This window comes from Lithobates pipiens, unplaced genomic scaffold, assembly GCF_037356315.1.
Source record: "Lithobates pipiens isolate NorthernLeopardFrog02 unplaced genomic scaffold, aLitPip1_a1.2 Scaffold_8, whole genome shotgun sequence".
NCBI classification, from domain to species: domain Eukaryota; kingdom Metazoa; phylum Chordata; class Amphibia; order Anura; family Ranidae; genus Lithobates; species Lithobates pipiens.
In genome coordinates, this window is record NW_027507903.1 from 504,250,630 (window position 1) to 504,267,897 (window position 17,268).

At 42.8% G+C, this 17,268-nt stretch overlaps 1 protein-coding gene across 4 annotated transcripts in view; it reads left to right on the forward strand.

Annotated features, from left to right (window-relative positions):
- Positions 1 to 17,268, forward strand: part of BRAF (B-Raf proto-oncogene, serine/threonine kinase) — a 151,015-nt gene that overhangs the window by 96,783 nt on the left and 36,964 nt on the right. For 2 of the 4 annotated variants that reach the window (XM_077469266.1, XM_077469264.1), the window contains exons 8-10: positions 12,333 to 12,492; positions 14,743 to 14,782; positions 16,698 to 16,817. In XM_077469266.1, the coding sequence (XP_077325392.1) occupies positions 12,333 to 12,492; positions 14,743 to 14,782; positions 16,698 to 16,817 (320 nt within the window). The remainder of the gene's footprint in view (positions 1 to 12,332; positions 12,493 to 14,742; positions 14,783 to 16,697; positions 16,818 to 17,268) is intronic. The other 2 variants (XM_077469268.1, XM_077469267.1) reach the window with 1 other exon arrangement.

Genomic DNA, 17,268 nt, shown 5'->3' on the forward strand with positions numbered 1-17,268 from the left:
AGCCGTGCCGGTCTAGTCACATGGCTGGCTTCAGTGTAGAGGAGGGAGGGACAGCTAACGACTGCCCATAGTAAGTATGGGTGACGTCCTCACCCAAGCTCTGCAGCTCTTGTCGTTGCCTCTCCGTTACACTGAAGTCGATGCTGGAAGGCAGTCCTGTGACCAGAGCAACTTTGAGTCGGCTGTAGACAGTTTGAATCTCGGCTCAGTGCAGCAGGGACTGGCTGAGATTCGAACCATGTATGGGCATGCTGTTGTACCCAAGTTGATCAATAAACTTGGATAAAGCTAGCATGTTGGATTTTTCATGCAATAATTGCCAGCGGCTATAGTCATGTGTTCTCCTGACAGGGACGGCTGCCCGGATTTGTCGAAGATGATTTTTACGTAGACAATGGGCTTAAATCTCTGCTTACAGAAGAAAAAGCAATTGATTTTCTCAAGAAGTATATACTTGCCACTGCCAACCTCAGGTTTCACAAAATTATCTCTAACAGTGACAGGGTAATGAAAGCCTTTCCTTCTGACGACCATGGTGTTGGTGTAAAGGGATTTTAGCGAGGGAACAAATCTTTCCCTTATGCAACATGGCTTTGGATTGCTTTGACATGTCAAACAAGACACATTCGTGTTTCGAGTATCAACTTGTGACAAGCCCTTTACGAATCAAGGAGCTTGTCTGCTGTGAACAGCATTTACAATCCTCTGGGTTTCATAACACCCTTTACTGCTCAAGGTAAATTACTTGTAAGACATCTTACTTCTAAAAACATAGATTGGGACACCATTACCCAGAGAGAAACAACAAAGATGAGAATCAGGGAAATAGTCCCTGGAACCATTAAGACAATCTCCGATACCGCACTTTTTACATTTCTGCATTCCCAACCAACACAACCAGGAGAGAGATCAATGTTTTCTCAGCTTCCATTGAAGCAATATCTGCAGTAGCCTACCACAAAGTTAAATGTGGGTTTTCTACTCTGTAAGGCCAAGCTGAACTCAACTCAACTCAACCAGTACATACCATTGCAAGGCTGGAATTTTGTCCAGCCATATTGGCTGTTAAAATTGCTGAGCTTATAAAACACGACACAGAATTTGAAATGGCTTCTTCACTTATACTCTTACAGCAAGATAGCATTGGGATACATGCACAACCTAACAAAACAATTCTGTTTGTCAGAGTAGAACGCATCATTCTCCAATCCCCATCAATGGCACTATCGCATCATCCGTGCAGTACTAGCTGCTGCATTTCTAGACTTTTCATATGGTCATCGCCACCTGATTTCTTGAATGATAAGTCACACCGATTCTACATTCTACACTCCAACACCTCTGAAGTCAAAGATGAGGCTGAGTTCTCACCATATTAAACGCTTTTCAGAGTGGTCTTCTGTACGTGCGATCACATGATTTAACATTGCCACCGTCCCTTCTAAAGAGTTTGATTCAAAGGGAGGTAAGAACTGGGGCATGTTGCTGCCTTCTCCTCCTGCAGATGCACATAAACTTCTTTGCAATACATACCCTGCCAATACTCTGCAATACATACCCTGCCAATACTCTGCAATACATACCCTGCCAATACTCTGCAATACATACCCTGCCAATACTCTGCAATACATACCCTGCCAATACTCTGCAATACATACCCTGCCAATACTCTGCAATACATACCCTGCCAATACTCTGCAATACATTCCCTGCCAATACTCTGCAATACATTCCCTGCCAATACTCTGCAATACATTCCCTGCCAATACTCTGCAATACATTCCCTGCCAATACTCTGCAATACATACCCTGCCAATACTCTGCAATACATACCCTGCCAATGCTTTGCAATACATACCCTGCCAATGCTTTGCAATACATACCCTGCCAATGCTTTGCAATACATACCCTGCCAATGCTTTGCAATACATACCCTGCCAATGCTTTGCAATACATACCCTGCCAATACTTATTATTTATTACATATAGATATTAAAGAGGTCTGTTCTCATCTGAAAACAGTATTTCTTTTGGATAATCAAACCTATAACTGGCTGGAGAAAAACAAATATCACTTGTAGACAAACCTACACTTTGTTTCAAGGCGGGTCTGGGGAGGGGCAATGGGTGGGACCAGGGGTGGGCTGAAGGAGGGACCAGGGGCGGGGCCAGGGTGGAGCTGAAGGGGGCCCCATCAGGTACGCTGTACGGGGCCCCATGATCTCTATCAGCGGCCCTGCTAGAGGCTATGACCCACCCAAATCTATATGAAGCCTCCGGACTCCAGACACTAATCCGGAAATTATGAAACCTGGAGAAAACCAAGAAAATAGTTTTCTCCCTCTGGAAAAACAATTCTGGAGCCCCTTACATATGTCAGACCAAGGTGTACTACAGTAGCAGGGCAACAGATCAGTTCAAGCGGTAGGCAAACGCATAGTCCATAAAACAGGCCAGGGTCAGTTCACGTGGAAGCAGTCCAAACGGTAGGCAGAGGCATAGTCAAAAAAGAGACCAGGGTCAGTTCACGCAGAAGAAAGTGGCATGGTCATTTGGGAAAGCATGGAAATTGGTCAGCTCAGATGAGGAAAATGGTTATCATACATCCCTAAAATATTAGCCCATATTTTTAAAGTTGGAAGCATTCACCAATGCAAAGGCCAGTTTGGGAGGGACACTGGGGATAATGGTAGCTGGTATCTTTTCAAAACCCTCTTTTGGTGCACACGCAACCTTCTTCTTTTTTTTTATTTTTTTTTTTTTTATTTCTTTTTTTTTGCCATCTTCGGCCTGCTTCAGATGGTGGAATGTTGAAGGGGAAGTGGCGCTCATGAAGTCAGCAAACGGCCTCAGAGCGAAGTTCTTCTGGGGGGGAGGGGGGGTGTATTTGGTGATAGATGAGGGACGTGACAACTTCTTATATGAATTGTAGGAAGGGGGCGGGGCTTTCTGTGTATTTGTTGGTAGGTAGACCAGTATCAAGATCGGGACCTCCTTATTGACAAATAGGGCTGAATCATTTGATCATTGAAATTCCAAATTTGAACCTCAATTGTAGTGTCATGGATGGTGGACATCATGTGCACGTCCCTTTTATCCTTCCAACTCAAGGCCAGCACATTGTTGCATCTCAATGCTGCTCTACCCACCCCTCGCAGCTTTTTGTTTGCTAGAGATTGTGGGAAGCCCTTCCTATTTTTTTATGGAGGTTCCACAGGCCAGGGTTTTTGCAATGTATAAGTGCTCGAAAAGGGACAGGCTGGTGTAGAAGTTGTCAAGGTATATGTGATATCCTTTGTTCAGAAGTGGGTATGCCAGGTCCCTTACAATCTTTCCAGTTGTGCTCTTGTGGGCTGGGCACTCAGGGGGCTGGAGCTGGGAATCTCTTCCTTCATATATGCGGAACGCATACAGATATCCCGTGGCTCTCACAGAGCTTGTATAATTTTATTCCGTATCTGGCCCTTTTGCGAGGAATATATTGCTTTATTCCTAGCCAGACTGAAAAGGGTACCAGGGACTCATCGACACATATATTCTGATCGGCATAGAGTTCTGCAAATTGTTGGGAAAATACATTTATCAGTGGGCGAAGTTTATATAACTTGTCGTAATTTTTGTGGGGAGGGCACTGGGTGTTGCTGAAGTGAAGAGAGCGCATTATCATTTCGTATCGGGACCTGGCCATTATGGCAGAATAGATGGGCATGTGGTGGATGGGGTTGGTGGACCAATAGGCATGTCCTTCATTTTTTATTTTTGTAAGCCCCATGTTTAGGGTGAGGCCCATAAACAATTTTAACTCCTCCAAATTCAGATCTCTCCACTCAAATGGATGGCATATGATGATTGGTGGTTGTTGGCAATATACTGCTGGACATATACATTTTTCTTTTCCACAATGAATTGCAGCAAAGTGTTGGGCAAAAACAGATGAAAGCAATCAATCTCTGAGATATTTTGGGTGTTGGCCTGCACACCTGGCTGTGCTGTGAAAGGGGGAATAATTGGTGATGCCGAATCGGATGGCAGCCATGTTGGGTTAGCAAGACCACCTGGCATGTATGTAGAGGCACTGGCTCTTCGGGGACGTGACACTCCTGTAGTTGGGGATTTGAATTTCCTGTGCTGGTACTCAGGCGTGATGTGGGAGCACTGGTACTGGGTCTGGGAATTTGTTCCTGGGGCCTACTGCTGAAGGCAGCGCTGGTACTGGGCATTTGTTCCTGGGGCCTATCGCCGGCAGCAGCCCTGGTACTGGTCATTTGTTCCCGTTTGCCTATTGCTGGCCGCAGCGCTGGTACTGGGCCTGGGAATTTGTTCTTGGGGCCTATTGCTGGCGGCAGCACTGGTACTTGGCCTGAGAATATAATCCTAGTTTCCAGAGTGCCGTGGCCTTTTAAGAGGGACCTATTCTTCCTCCACATAATTTGCTCATTCACTATACTCAATCCGTTCAAATTCCGAATTTGATTTGGAATCTTATGAGAACTCCCCATTGCTCTCTTCGGTCATGGAGAGGATCTGGAACGCCTCCTCACTGTTGTAAACTCTTTTGGCCATGACGCTGATGGCTGTGTGGCAAGTGACTACACTGATGGGCTGTGTGATGGGTGGCAGGTGACGTTCACTGTTGGGTGATAACGATGTGACAGGCCACGATCACTGATGGGTGACCGGTGGACCGCTGACAGTCACTGATGGGTAATGGCTGACGGTCACTGATGGGTGACAGGCAGGGGCGGACTGACCATTTGGGCTCTGCCCGAGGGCCCCATGCCACTAAGGAGCCCCATCATGGTTCCCAGCCTCAATGAAACCAGGGACAGTATGCAAAAATCTGTTCTTTTGATTTAAAAAAAAAAAAAAAAAAAAAATTATAGCTGCCCCACCTCTCCAGTACCTATTCTGTGTGTGTATACTGTGTGGCCCCATAATCTATTGCTCTTATTCTTCTCCTCCTATTGCCTGGGGGCACAATAATCTTCTCCTCCTATTGCCCGGGGGCCCCATGAGTTGTCAGTCCGCCCCTGACAGTCACTGATGGCTGACGGTCACTGTTGGCTGACAAGTGCACCGCTGACTGACACTGATGGGTGATGGCTGACAGGTGCACTGCTGACGGTCACTGATGGCAATCTCTTGTGACAGGTGCACTTTATGGGGTGACTGCTGGGTGACAGATGACAATTAGGGGGGGTTGGCGATGGGGCAAGTGTGGTGTTGTGCAGACACTACAGAACACAGATCGGTAACTCGCTGCTCCTGGATCTTCTCTCCTCACACTGGAAACGGTGTGTGAGGAGAGAAGAGCTGGATCACAGCCGCTCATGTGATAAACAGCCGCCGGCCAATGGCTGTTTACCATCGTCGGTGACAAGCAGTGATCCCGTGCTGTTTACCACGTGATCGGCCATGATTTCATCATGGCCGATCACATGGTAAACAGCCATGCCCAATGGCTGTTCACCCCCTTCAGTGGCGAGCGGTGTCTCTGTGACACGCCGCCACTGTAGGTACAGGGATGCACGCACACGATCGTGTGCGTTCCCTGTTTTAAAGGGCAGGGCGTCATATGAAGCCCTCCCAGAAAGAGCCGCACCGCCTGGCCATCATGTGACGGATGGCAAGCGGTTAAATACCAGCAGGTGAAAGCTCTGTTTTTGTGAGAAAAAATATATATAATTTTCACATTGGTACAGTGCTGCATGACCACAAAATTGTCATTCAAAGTGTGACAGCACTGAACACTGTAAATTGGTCTGGACAGGAAGGGGGGTGCGAGAGCCCAGTATTGAAGTGGTTAAGCTTGTGTCATACTTCTAGGGTGCCTGCTTTTACTTTGTCTAGCCACGTCCTGTTTTGACTAATCACAAGAAGTGTTTGTGTGTCAATACTGCACTGAGCAGTAAATGATGACATTGGCAGAAAACATGGAAAGCCTGTCCTTGAATTTTTTCTTTATCAGCTATTATTCGACATGTGTGCTCTGAGCATAATCAAATGCCAATAGATGTAAAAGCTAAAAGAACCATAGTGAAATCTGCTTTGTTTCCTGGCACTTAAAATGCCATTTACTTTGTATTTTGGCACAATAAAAAGACAAAAACAAAATGTAGCTTGTTTTCCTCTTTAATGTGCACACAGAATTGTTGACATTTTTGCAGATTTATTAAAAAAGAAAAACTGAAATATCACATGGTCCTAAATATTCAGACCCTTTGCTCTCTATTTAGTAGAAGCACCTTTTTGATCTAATGCAGCCATGAGTCTTTTTGGGCAAGATGCAACAAGTTTTTCACGCCTGGATTTGGGGATCCTCTTCCATTCCTCCTTGCAGATCCTCTCCAGCTCTGTCAGGTTGGATGGTAAACGTTGGTGGACAGCCATTTTTAGGTCTCGCCAGAGATGCTCAATTGGGTTTAAGTCAGGGCTCTGGCTGGGCCATTCAAGAACAGTCACGGAGTTGTGAAGCCACTCCTTCATTATTTTAGCTGTGTGCTTAGGGTCATTGTCTTGTTGGAAGGTAAACCTTCGGCCCAGTCTGAGGTCCTGAGCACTCTGGAGAAGAATTTCATCAAGGATATCCCTGTACTTGGCCGCATTCTTCTTTCCTTCGATTGCAATCAGTCATCCTGCCCCTGCAGCTGAAAAGCACCCCCCACAGCATGATGCTGCCACCACCATGCTTCACTGTTGGGACTGTATTGGACAGGTGATGAGCAGTGCCTGGACATACCGCTTAGAATTAAGGCCAAAAAAGTTCTATCTTTGTCTCAGCAGACCAAAGAATCTTATTTCTCACCATCTTGGAGTCCTTCAGGTGTTTTTTTTTTTTTTTTTTTTTTTTAACCTAACTCCATGCAGGCTTTCATGTGTCTTGCACATAGAACTCAGCCACAATGATCTTTGGGTTCTTTACCTCTCTCACCAAGGCTGTTCTCCCCCGATAACTCCGTTTTGGTTGGACGGCCAGCTCTAAGAAGGGTTCTGGTTGTCCCAAACATCTTCCATTTAAGGATTATGGAGACCACTGTGCTGCAGAATTTTTTTATTTTTTTTGTAACCTTGGCCAGATCTGTGCCTTGCCACAATTCTATCTCTGAGCTCTTCAGGCAGTTCCTTTTGACCTCATGATTCTCATTTGCTCTGACATGCACTATGAGCTGTAAGGTCTTAGGCTGCATTCACACCTGAGCGTAGCGTTTTCAAGCGTTTTTTACCGCGATTCGCGGCGTTTTTACCGCATTTTTTACCGCGATTTTCCGCGAATTTGTGCAGGGCAAAAGGTCACCAATGTTAAAAGAAGAAAAACGCCCAAATCAGCCTGATTCGCTCGACAAAAAAGGGTCCGGAACTTGTTTGAGCTTCAGGCGTAGGGCTTCAGGCGACTTGGAGTGGAGATGTGAACCATCTCCATTGAGAATAATGGATTTTTTTCCCCTCCAGCGTTTTGTAGCTTCAGGCGTCAAGCTACAAAACGCTCAGGTGTGAATGGGGTCTTTTTTATCCCCTTCCCGCCGAGCGTACGCAGATCTGCGTACTTGGCTTCCGGGGGGTATACCGGGATGATGCCCGCACCTGCAGGCATCATCCCGGTACCGTTTTTTACAGCGGGCGATTGGCTTTCCAGCCATAACAACCGATGCGGCTAAAAGCCGCTCGGCTGTTATGCCGGAGGAGCGGGAGGGGACGTCCCCCCCTCCCGCTGCCTCTCGCCGCTGTTACCGGTGCTCCCACTCGATCGGGAGCACCGATTAGCGATCCGTCGGCTCTGGCTGCTGGGGAGGAACTGGAACGAAGCCGTAATCGGCTTCGTTCCAGTCTCCTCATCGTAAACACTGAAGTGACGTCATGACGTCACTTCCCGTTTACTCGGCTGCCAATGGCGCCGGTTTAAAAAAAAATATACGGTATTCAGAATCGCCGTTTTTGGCGATCTGAATACATTGAAGTGTAAAGGAGGGGTGGGGGGTCTTTTAGACCCCCGATCCCTCCATAAAGAGTACCTGTCACCACCTATTACTGTCACAAGGGATGTTTACATTCCTTGTGACAGCAATAAAAGTGATCAAATTTTTATTTTTTTTGTAAAACAATTTAGTCATTTTAAAATAAATAAAAAAAAAAAATTTCAAAGCGCCCGCCGTCCCCGCGAGCTCGCAAAGCAAAGAAAACGCATAAGGAAGTCGCGCCCGCGTATGTAAACGGTGTTCAAAACACACATGTGAGGTATCGCCGCGATCGTCAGAGCGAGAGCAATAATTCTAGCAGTAGACCTCCTCTGTAACGCTAACCTGGTAACCGTAAAAAAATTTTAAAGCGTCGCCTATTGAGATTTTTAGGTACCGTACTTTGTCGTCAATCTACAAGTGCGCGCAATTATAAAGTGTGACATGTTTGGTATCTATTTACTCGGCGTAACATTATCTTTCACATTATGCAAAAAAATTGGGCTAATTTTTTTTTTTTTTTTTTATTCATGAAAGTGTCCCTTTTCCCAAAAAGTTGCGTTTAAAACACCACTGCGCAAATACCGTGTGACATAAAATATTGCAACAATCGCCGTTTTATTCTCTAGAGCCTCTGCTAAAAAAATATATATAATGTTTGGGGGTTCCAAGTAATTTTCTAGCAAAAAATATGGATTTTAACTTGTAAACATGAAATTCCAAAAATAGGCTTAGTCATGAAAGGGTTAAAGATAGGTGTGTGGCTTTCCTAATCAAGTCCAATAGGTATAATCAAACACAGCTGGACTCAAATGAAGGTGTAGAACCATCTCAAGGATGATCAGAAGAAATGCACAGCACCTGAGTTAAATATGAGTGTCGCAGCAAAGAGTCTGAATACTTAGGACCATTTGATATTGGGGGTGCTTTCTGTACATTGAGGGGAAAAAAATTTACTTAAATGATTTTTAGTAAATGGCTGCAATATAACAAAGCGTTAAAAATTTAAGGGAGTCTGAATACTTTTGCGTGTGTGTGTGTGTATATGTGTGTGTGTATATATATATATATATATACGCGCGCACACAGTAGAGGTGTACTGAAAATTCAGGATGCCCTTAACCATAAACTACAGTTTTTAAAATGTATATAATTGTATTTGACTTTTTAATTATTATCATGAGTTTATTGTTGGCCATTATTCACACCTTTAACACAAGAAAAATGCAACCCTTTTAAATTACATGTATATCTTCACACTGGTCTTTTGCATTTCTGTTGTGTTAAAAATCTTGCTTGCTGCATTTTTGGTCAGTTAAAATCATATAAAAAATGCACCTCCCTGTTGAATTGTATTGAAAGTGCAGCAAGAATGCATCAATAAGGCACCCATGTTATATTTTTGATGTGGTTTTTTTGGGTCACATGCCATAAGTACAGTAAAATCGCAGAAAGATCGCGTACATTTTTTTTTTTTTTTGGCGCCATTATCGTCGCATTCTTTTTCTCTGCAAAAATGCCAATAACACAATTTTGGCTGATATGCGCCGACATTAGTTCCACTTCCGAGATGGGCTCTTTGTGTCCATTGACGCATGCGGCCCCACCTCCTGCTCTCTGCTCACTGGATTTTACAGACAATAGCAGAAGCCAATGGCTGCTGCTGTTCTCCACAAAGCCTGAGAGACCAGGAAGCGAGGGAGAGAAGAATTGCACCTGGGCACAGATGCAGGAGTCAGGTAAGTGTTAGGGAGGGAGGAGCACACAGTGGAAGGTGTTTTTTTTTTTTAATTTATTTTATGAATGAAGGTTAAAAAAAAAAAATGCTCATATTCCAATTATGATCGATTTATGAAAATAGTTTACAACCATTTTCATATTCGATTAATTGGTCAGCTGATTAGTAGGCCTGCATACAGAATGCATTGTTTGTTTACATATCAGGAAATACAGGGCAGCACACATACAGCTCAGTACACCGTCCATATATGTCAGGAAGTGCTTGAGATCTTGTTAATGTGTGAGAAGCAATGCCTCATGGGACATGTAGTCCCAGTGTTATTGCACAGAGTGGTCCTGATCTGGCTCTCTTGTGGATCCCCGGCCAGGGCTCCTCATTCCTTTTTTTGGAGTGTGTCTCCGATAGGAAAAGGAAATTTTTCTGCATTGTTGGATTAGTATGTATTTTTGCACTACATTTCATTGTTCAGAATGGGCAGAAACTAGCCAACCTGTTTTTACTTCTATAATTTCCCATTATTAGAGGAGGCTGATGTTTTGTTTTGCTATTGAGCTTCCATAAAATAGCTGCATAACTGGGAGGTATGCAGGAAATTGCTGTTCCTCATAGCACTTGTTGTCCATAGTCTTCATGTCAGTGTTGTGTGTTTGCCCAAATGAAAAAGCTTGACTCTTCATTTTATCCTACTCCTAGTTCTTACTCTGTTCATTCTCTCCACCTGCAAAGTTTTATTTTTTTGCTTCAATTATTTTGATTATTAGTATATAATTATTGTCAGGCAGCAAAAAGCACTAGTTTCCTGGGGCAGATATAATGAAGTGCAGCGATTGTGTAGCCGATCATATTAACGCAGAATTATTGTGGCAAAGTTCCAATTCATCATCCTGACAGCTTGCAGTTCGCAGACACTTTAGTTTATTACATGGTTCTGCCTGAAATCCACATCTCATGCTTCATCGCTGACATTGGCTTGTACTTTTACAGTTGTCTCACTACCCCTCCCAGATCTCCCCTGTGAGGACCTCCTCTCCCCAGTTTTAAGCCCATGTTCCCGTTGATTGCGATTTCTTACTGTGACATATTTGCATTTCATTTTTTATTCATTTGTACGAGAGGCTAATATCAAATTTAGTATAATGTAGCGGTCTGTCTCTGTTATACAGCGAAGTTCCTGTATGCTAAACACAAATGAAAGCTGACGTGATTGGATTTCTGAACTCTATACAAGTGAAGCGATGCTTATTCTGCTTCATGGAGAGTTAAAGTACTACACTTGCTTCTGTCCTTTGGCTTTCCAAAGGGGCATTGTGCTTTATTTTGATTGGTCAAAATAAAAAAATAAAAATGTGCTATGTCTCTGCAACATTTGCACATTTTCCCAGGTTTTGTCTTTTATTAGCGCTGCAAGTGTAAAGAAATAGCGGTACATCTGCCAGAATATTGAGTTCCTGAATTGCTGTTGTGGGCTGACAACGTCGCCTCTGCTGCAGTGAAATCTCAAGAAGTGTTGTCAGTCCTGCCCACTTCTCCATTTTGAACTATTGAAAATGTTTTATGTTATGAATATGAACATGGAAAGCGAGTTCTGCAGCTCAGCATAGGTTCGTCTGAGCACTCGCGAATGAGTGTTCCCACGCGTTGCATTTTTTTAATGGGCTGCTCTATGCATGTGAAACGCTCAAAAAAGGTGCTGGCATGGTTTTTTAAAAATGTGCTCCACCAAAACGCATGGTACTTCAATTTAGCAGGCGCGAACATGTGAGCATTTTCTAGATGCGTGGGGTTGAAATAAGAAAATAATGGGACCTGTGTTCGTCTGCAAAAGGCAGCACATTTTTATGCAGTGTGGGAAAACGCGTAATATTGCATTACATCCATGTTACTGCACTGCATCTGGTGGTAACAAGCTCTAAAATGTAGTCTGTGAGGCAGAGTTCAGTGGTCTGTCAGTTGCGAATCTTCCCCCAAATACCCCCTCATATCACATTCTGTCGCTCATCACTACAGGAGTAATAGGAGCAAGTGTAGGCTGTGTTCTCTCCTGTTTGTATACAGGAGATAGCAAATGATCACACTCAGATCCAAACGTACAGGGTTTAATTACCAGGACCCACCCACAATGTCTGCTTCCAGGATACGAGCAGTGTGTGTGTGGGGGGGGGGGGGGGGGGCGCCAATAATCAACCCCTGTACATTTTGTATCTGAGAGTGATCCTGTGTTTACTCCTGTATACAGAGAAGAGGGAGAGTGCACAGCCCATGCCTCCTTCCCGCTCTCTCCTCCCCTAGCTGCTCTCTGTACCCAGGCAGCTGCCCAAAATGTCCTTAATGCTGTCATCAGTTGGTAGGACGCGGGCTACTAGCCTGCACAGCTTTCTCAGTTGCTGACTTTAAGACAGATAGTAGCAGGGAGAAGTTGAGAGCCGGGAGGATGTGCTGGGCTATATGCTCTTAACTCCTGTTGTCACAGCACCCCGATATTCTCACTTATGTGCCTGTTCAAAAACCAATGAAGCTTGCTTGAATGCAAGGGTGTTTATCTGCCATTATGTTTCCCCGCCTCATCAGTTTACCATCAAGCTGTTAAAAAGACTTTTAATGCCAAAAATGTAAATAATGCATTCTATTTTCTGTTCCAGGTCTCCAATCCTCCCAAGTAGTTCTCCGTCCAAATCCATCCCTATTCCCCAGCCCTTTCGACCTGCTGATGAAGACCACAGAAACCAGTTTGGCCAGCGAGATCGTTCTTCATCAGCCCCGAATGTCCACATAAATACCATCGAGCCAGTAAACATTGACGTAAGTGAATAGTACTACGTGCTCATAAAACCCACGTAACCTGTCAACTACCTTTTCTCAAAGATGAGTTTCCGAGGAAATGGCAAAATACACTGAATAGTTGTAAATTTGTTCAGCCAGTCATGTGATTCTACCACCTCGGCCAGAAATGACAACCAGGTCATAGACCTGCATTGCCCTTTTCACAGTACGGCTTAGTCAAAGACTTACCCATATTCTAAAAATACTGAAGATTTTTTTTCATGATGCATATCTTGATTAAATGATGTCTATTTTAGAGTTAAGCTTTATGATACTCGGAAACATTTTCAGACCAGGAAAAAAATAGTTTTTGTTATAGGGTAATTCCACCTTTTACACTTAAATGTAAAGCTGAATTTCTAATACCGTTTCTATTCCTTTGAACCCGCTGCACCTGTCTAACTTGCTGAGAATCATCTGCCACCCATCCAAACACTTTTAAACTGTACACAGCCCTGGATACTGCTGGCAATGGCCATTTAACAGTGCTAATAGTCACTTCTTACTTCTAGGACAGAAGAAGAAATTGACTGCTAGCCATTGCTGGGATTATGCTGCTATCCAGCCTCAGGAGTTGTGTACAAAGTAAAATTGTATGGATCAGTGCACCCACAGTCATGGGTGAGGAAAATTTTTTGGCACAGCAGATAAATACGGTGAACTGGAGGAGCAGGACGTGTTGTAAATTCACCTTTACCCTTTTAAATTATTTTACAGTGGGACCCGCTGGCATATACAGGAATTCTCTGTTGAAGTAGAAATCAGCGCAAGCCATTACCCTTCATTTTTGGAAAGCCTTGATTAACTCTGTAGTTCTGGTCTACAAGGCTACTTATCTCGTAGTTGCCCCAAAAAATGCAACAAAGTTTAGGACCTGTGGGTCAGCTCGGGTGCCACAGTTGTTGTCTCCCCTGGCCCAACAGCCCCTTCACTAGTTTAATAGTGTTTTAGTGGGACTTTTCCTTTTGGTTTTTTACTGTTGGTGTCTTGTGTATAGCTGCCAGAGGGGGGTGTTTTCTTCCATGTGATGGAAGTAAGACGATCCTACTGACTTACTCAGACAACAGTACAGAGCAAAGGTTGACTGTATGCCTTTTTGGTGATCTCCTCTTACCCCTGATTCTTCAAACGGCTTGACTAAGGGAAACTGGTATTAAAGCCTTGCGGCTTCACAGCTGGTTTCCTACTGCGCATGCGTGCTTTTAGAATGTGCCACAGTCTTCTGGGACCTGTAAAGTGTCCCAGAACGCTGTGGGGGAAGAAGAGGGTGTGGGTACCTATCATAAGCAGGTACTCTCTTCCCCACAAAAGATGCCAAATGTGGCAGCAGTTGGGGGGAGGAGAATCAGACAAGCGGAGCTTCCCCTAGTAGTACAACCTATGTATAGTGCCCATTGTGTTTTGATTTAAGCCGGGGAATGGCTGAAGGCTATGTTTTTGTATGTTCACTAAACCTTTATATATACAAAAATATATTTTACAGTGATGTGTAAATAATGCTTTTTTTCCCTTTTTTTTTTTAAAATCTTTATTTTTTTTAAATTACGTTTTCAGATAAGCAAGCTTGAAAAAAGTCACTTGACACTCTTCAAAGATGATATGGAGTGATAAAATGTCTCAATGGCCATAAGTATGTGAACACTCTTCCAAAATATGGGGTTCATGAGTTTCCATTGAAGGGACCTTAAGGGACAGTTAATGCTATAGCATATAAAGACATTTTAAACAATTGTGCACTTTCAGCCTTGTGGCAATAATTTGGAGTAGGCCGTTCTGTTTAAACATGACTTGCGGACAAAGCCAGCTTCATAACAACATGGTTTGACCAGTCTTGTGTGGGGAAACTCTTGAGTGGCCTGCATAGAGACGTGCACCAACCCTATTGAATACTTTTTGGATGAGTTGGAATGCCAATTGTGAGCCAATATTAGTACCTGAACCCTAAATGGTATTTTTGTTGAAAAGGTTGAAAAGGTCCAAATTCCTACAGACACACTCAAAAATTTAGTTGCAAGCTCCCATGAACGTAGTAGTTTAGACAAAAGGGGGACAAGCTTTATTTATGGCCATGGTTTTAGAATGAAATGTACAAAAAACTCTGATAGGGGGGTGATGGTCAGGTGTCCACAGACTTATGGTCACATAGTGTGTTAACCCTTCCAGCAAATGAACACAACACATAGAAGAGAAATAGTAAAGTGGTGTTTTATTCTTTTTTTTTTTTCATAGGACTTAATTCGGGACCAGGGCCTTCAGCGGAGTGAAGGAGGTAAGTGAGGTTTCTTCTCCAAAGTAGATGTATCCTCGCCTTGACACAACACAAATGACATTGACCACCCTACATACCTTTTTTTCATAAGGCCTTATCAAATAGAAATTATTTTGATGACCTCTTAAGATATGTTTTACTAAAAAAAATTAAAAATAAAAAAAATTGTTCACCGTGGCATCTAGCCAATAGAAAACCTTTTATTCTAGACTTGAATGAAAATAATGAAATAGCGCTAAAATGGGGTTTCCCACAGTGGGTTTGACTTCTCATATCCCTGTTTCTTTTAACATTAAAAAGGTAACTTTTCCCATGTCTATTTCTATTCATTCTAACCGGTTTCCAACATTTTTAATTTTTTTCTAATCTACGTAAACGCCTTTCTGATTTTCATTTTTTGTTCATTGTTGCATCTGTTTAGGCCTTAAAGTGTAACACGCTCTTCTATGTTCAGTATCCATTTTCTTCAAACTCTGTATTTTTCTACATTTTGTTCTTAAACTCCCAGTCTAGCCCTAATAGGTATATAAGAAAAAGTCAAAGCAATCAGCGCAAAGGCTGATGAATAATTAAAAGTAGTAAAATATAATGAATAAATGTATATGCTGATCTGCCAATCGCTGTAAGTGATTTCACAACACCTCAAAAGAAATATGTATATATAAATCAGTGTATCACAGCATTATAAAAATATTTTAAATAAATTCATAATAATTTAAATAATACTCAAAAAACTAAGTAAAGAGTACTCTTTAAATGCCTCTGTGAATTGCTTCAATGTATCCAAAAACAGTCAATAAGTGAAAAAATAAATAACAATGTGAACAGTCCTGTGTAAATAAATAAATTCCTCCGTGAGCTCAAAATGGTTCCAATGTATCCAGTGACTGAACTTTTAAAACTGTCTGTAGATCCTCCACTAAGCAAAGTGGCTGTTCACCTACATGTAGATAAAAGTCCCAACCCCCAGTCCTCCTGTTTGTTTCAGTTAGATAGGGATGGAGGCAATTGACCTTACCAGGTCACCGCCTCATTTAAAGTAGATAAACCCTAAACTTGTATCTCCTCACAACCTGGTCAAACTGCTCCATTTTTTGTTTCCTCAATAGTAGGATAAGAAATCGCTATGGATAGAAGCAGGCTATCTCCTCTCCACCCAGACACACACTGCTCAAAACTTTCTGTCCTCTTTGATATATGATCCCATACTCACAGCTCTCCTCAGATTATATACATAATGAAGTAGACAGGACAAACATAGTGTGCTTTGTATGGGAAAGTTTATTGCCAAACCCCGCTTTAAAATACACTTTACAACAATTACATTTAAAAATCGTATGTAATAGCAGACCCGGCTCACCACCTCACTAGGTGGGACTCCGGTAAACGTCACAGAACTCTACCTCTCTCCTACACGTGATTTGCCAAGTGATGGGCTTCCTCAGTACATTGAAACAATTCATGGAGGAATTTATTTACAGAGGACTATTTACTTAGTTAATCACTCATTGATAGTTTTTGGGTATTATTTAAATTATTATGAATTCATTATTTTAATTTCATTTTGCTGCGCTACACTGATTTATATATACATAGCCCTAATACTCCCTTCTGTACATGATAAAAATAATGTGAATTTAATGTCTGTATACTGGAATCATTTTGCTAATTATGTCTTAATTCTGCCCTCCTGCTCAAACTTTTTCCTTTTTTATTTATTTATTTATTTATTGTCTATTTTTCTCCCCACTGCTACATTTTAATCCCCCTTTTTTCTACTTTTTTTTTTTTTTAACCTCCCTTTATCCCCATTCCTGTTTTATTTATTTTTTCTGTTTTTTTTTTTTTTTTTACTTTTATTTTTTTTATTTTTTTCCTACCCTTTGCTTCCTTTACGCCTGTGTTTCTCCCGCAGCCCCTCAGGTCCAGTCGACCCGCTGCCTTCGGAAATACCACAATCGGAACCCCAGCCCACTCCTCCATACACTCCCCAGTGAAATAGTCTTTGATTTTGAGTCTGACCCCGTTTACAGAGGTAGTTGGGCTGTTTATTTTACCTAACCCCTCACCTTAAAGTGATCCTGTGACCAGGCTATAGACAATACAGGTATTTGCATATTAGCAAGCAGTACATGAGCTTTAAAACAAAGTCCTGGTGACCTCCTGTACCTGTAGTAACTGTGGAGCAATCAATCCTCCCATATCTTTACAGCAGTATAACTGTGAAGTCGTTCTCTGCAGCCCAGCCTGCCCAGAGAAAATGCTTTATTTGTTTACATGTTAGAGATTGGAAGGCTACTGAGCTGCTGTATAGATTGCAGAGCAGGGAGAGCTGAGCTGCTGAGTCACTGTTGGGAAGGAGGAGCTGAGCTTTTAACCTGTTGTTGGAAGGCAGAACAGGGATAGCTGAGCTACTGCTAGGAAGGGGGAATATGGTTGGCACTAAGCTGCTGAGTTACTGCTAGCAGTGGGCAGCAGGATCAGCT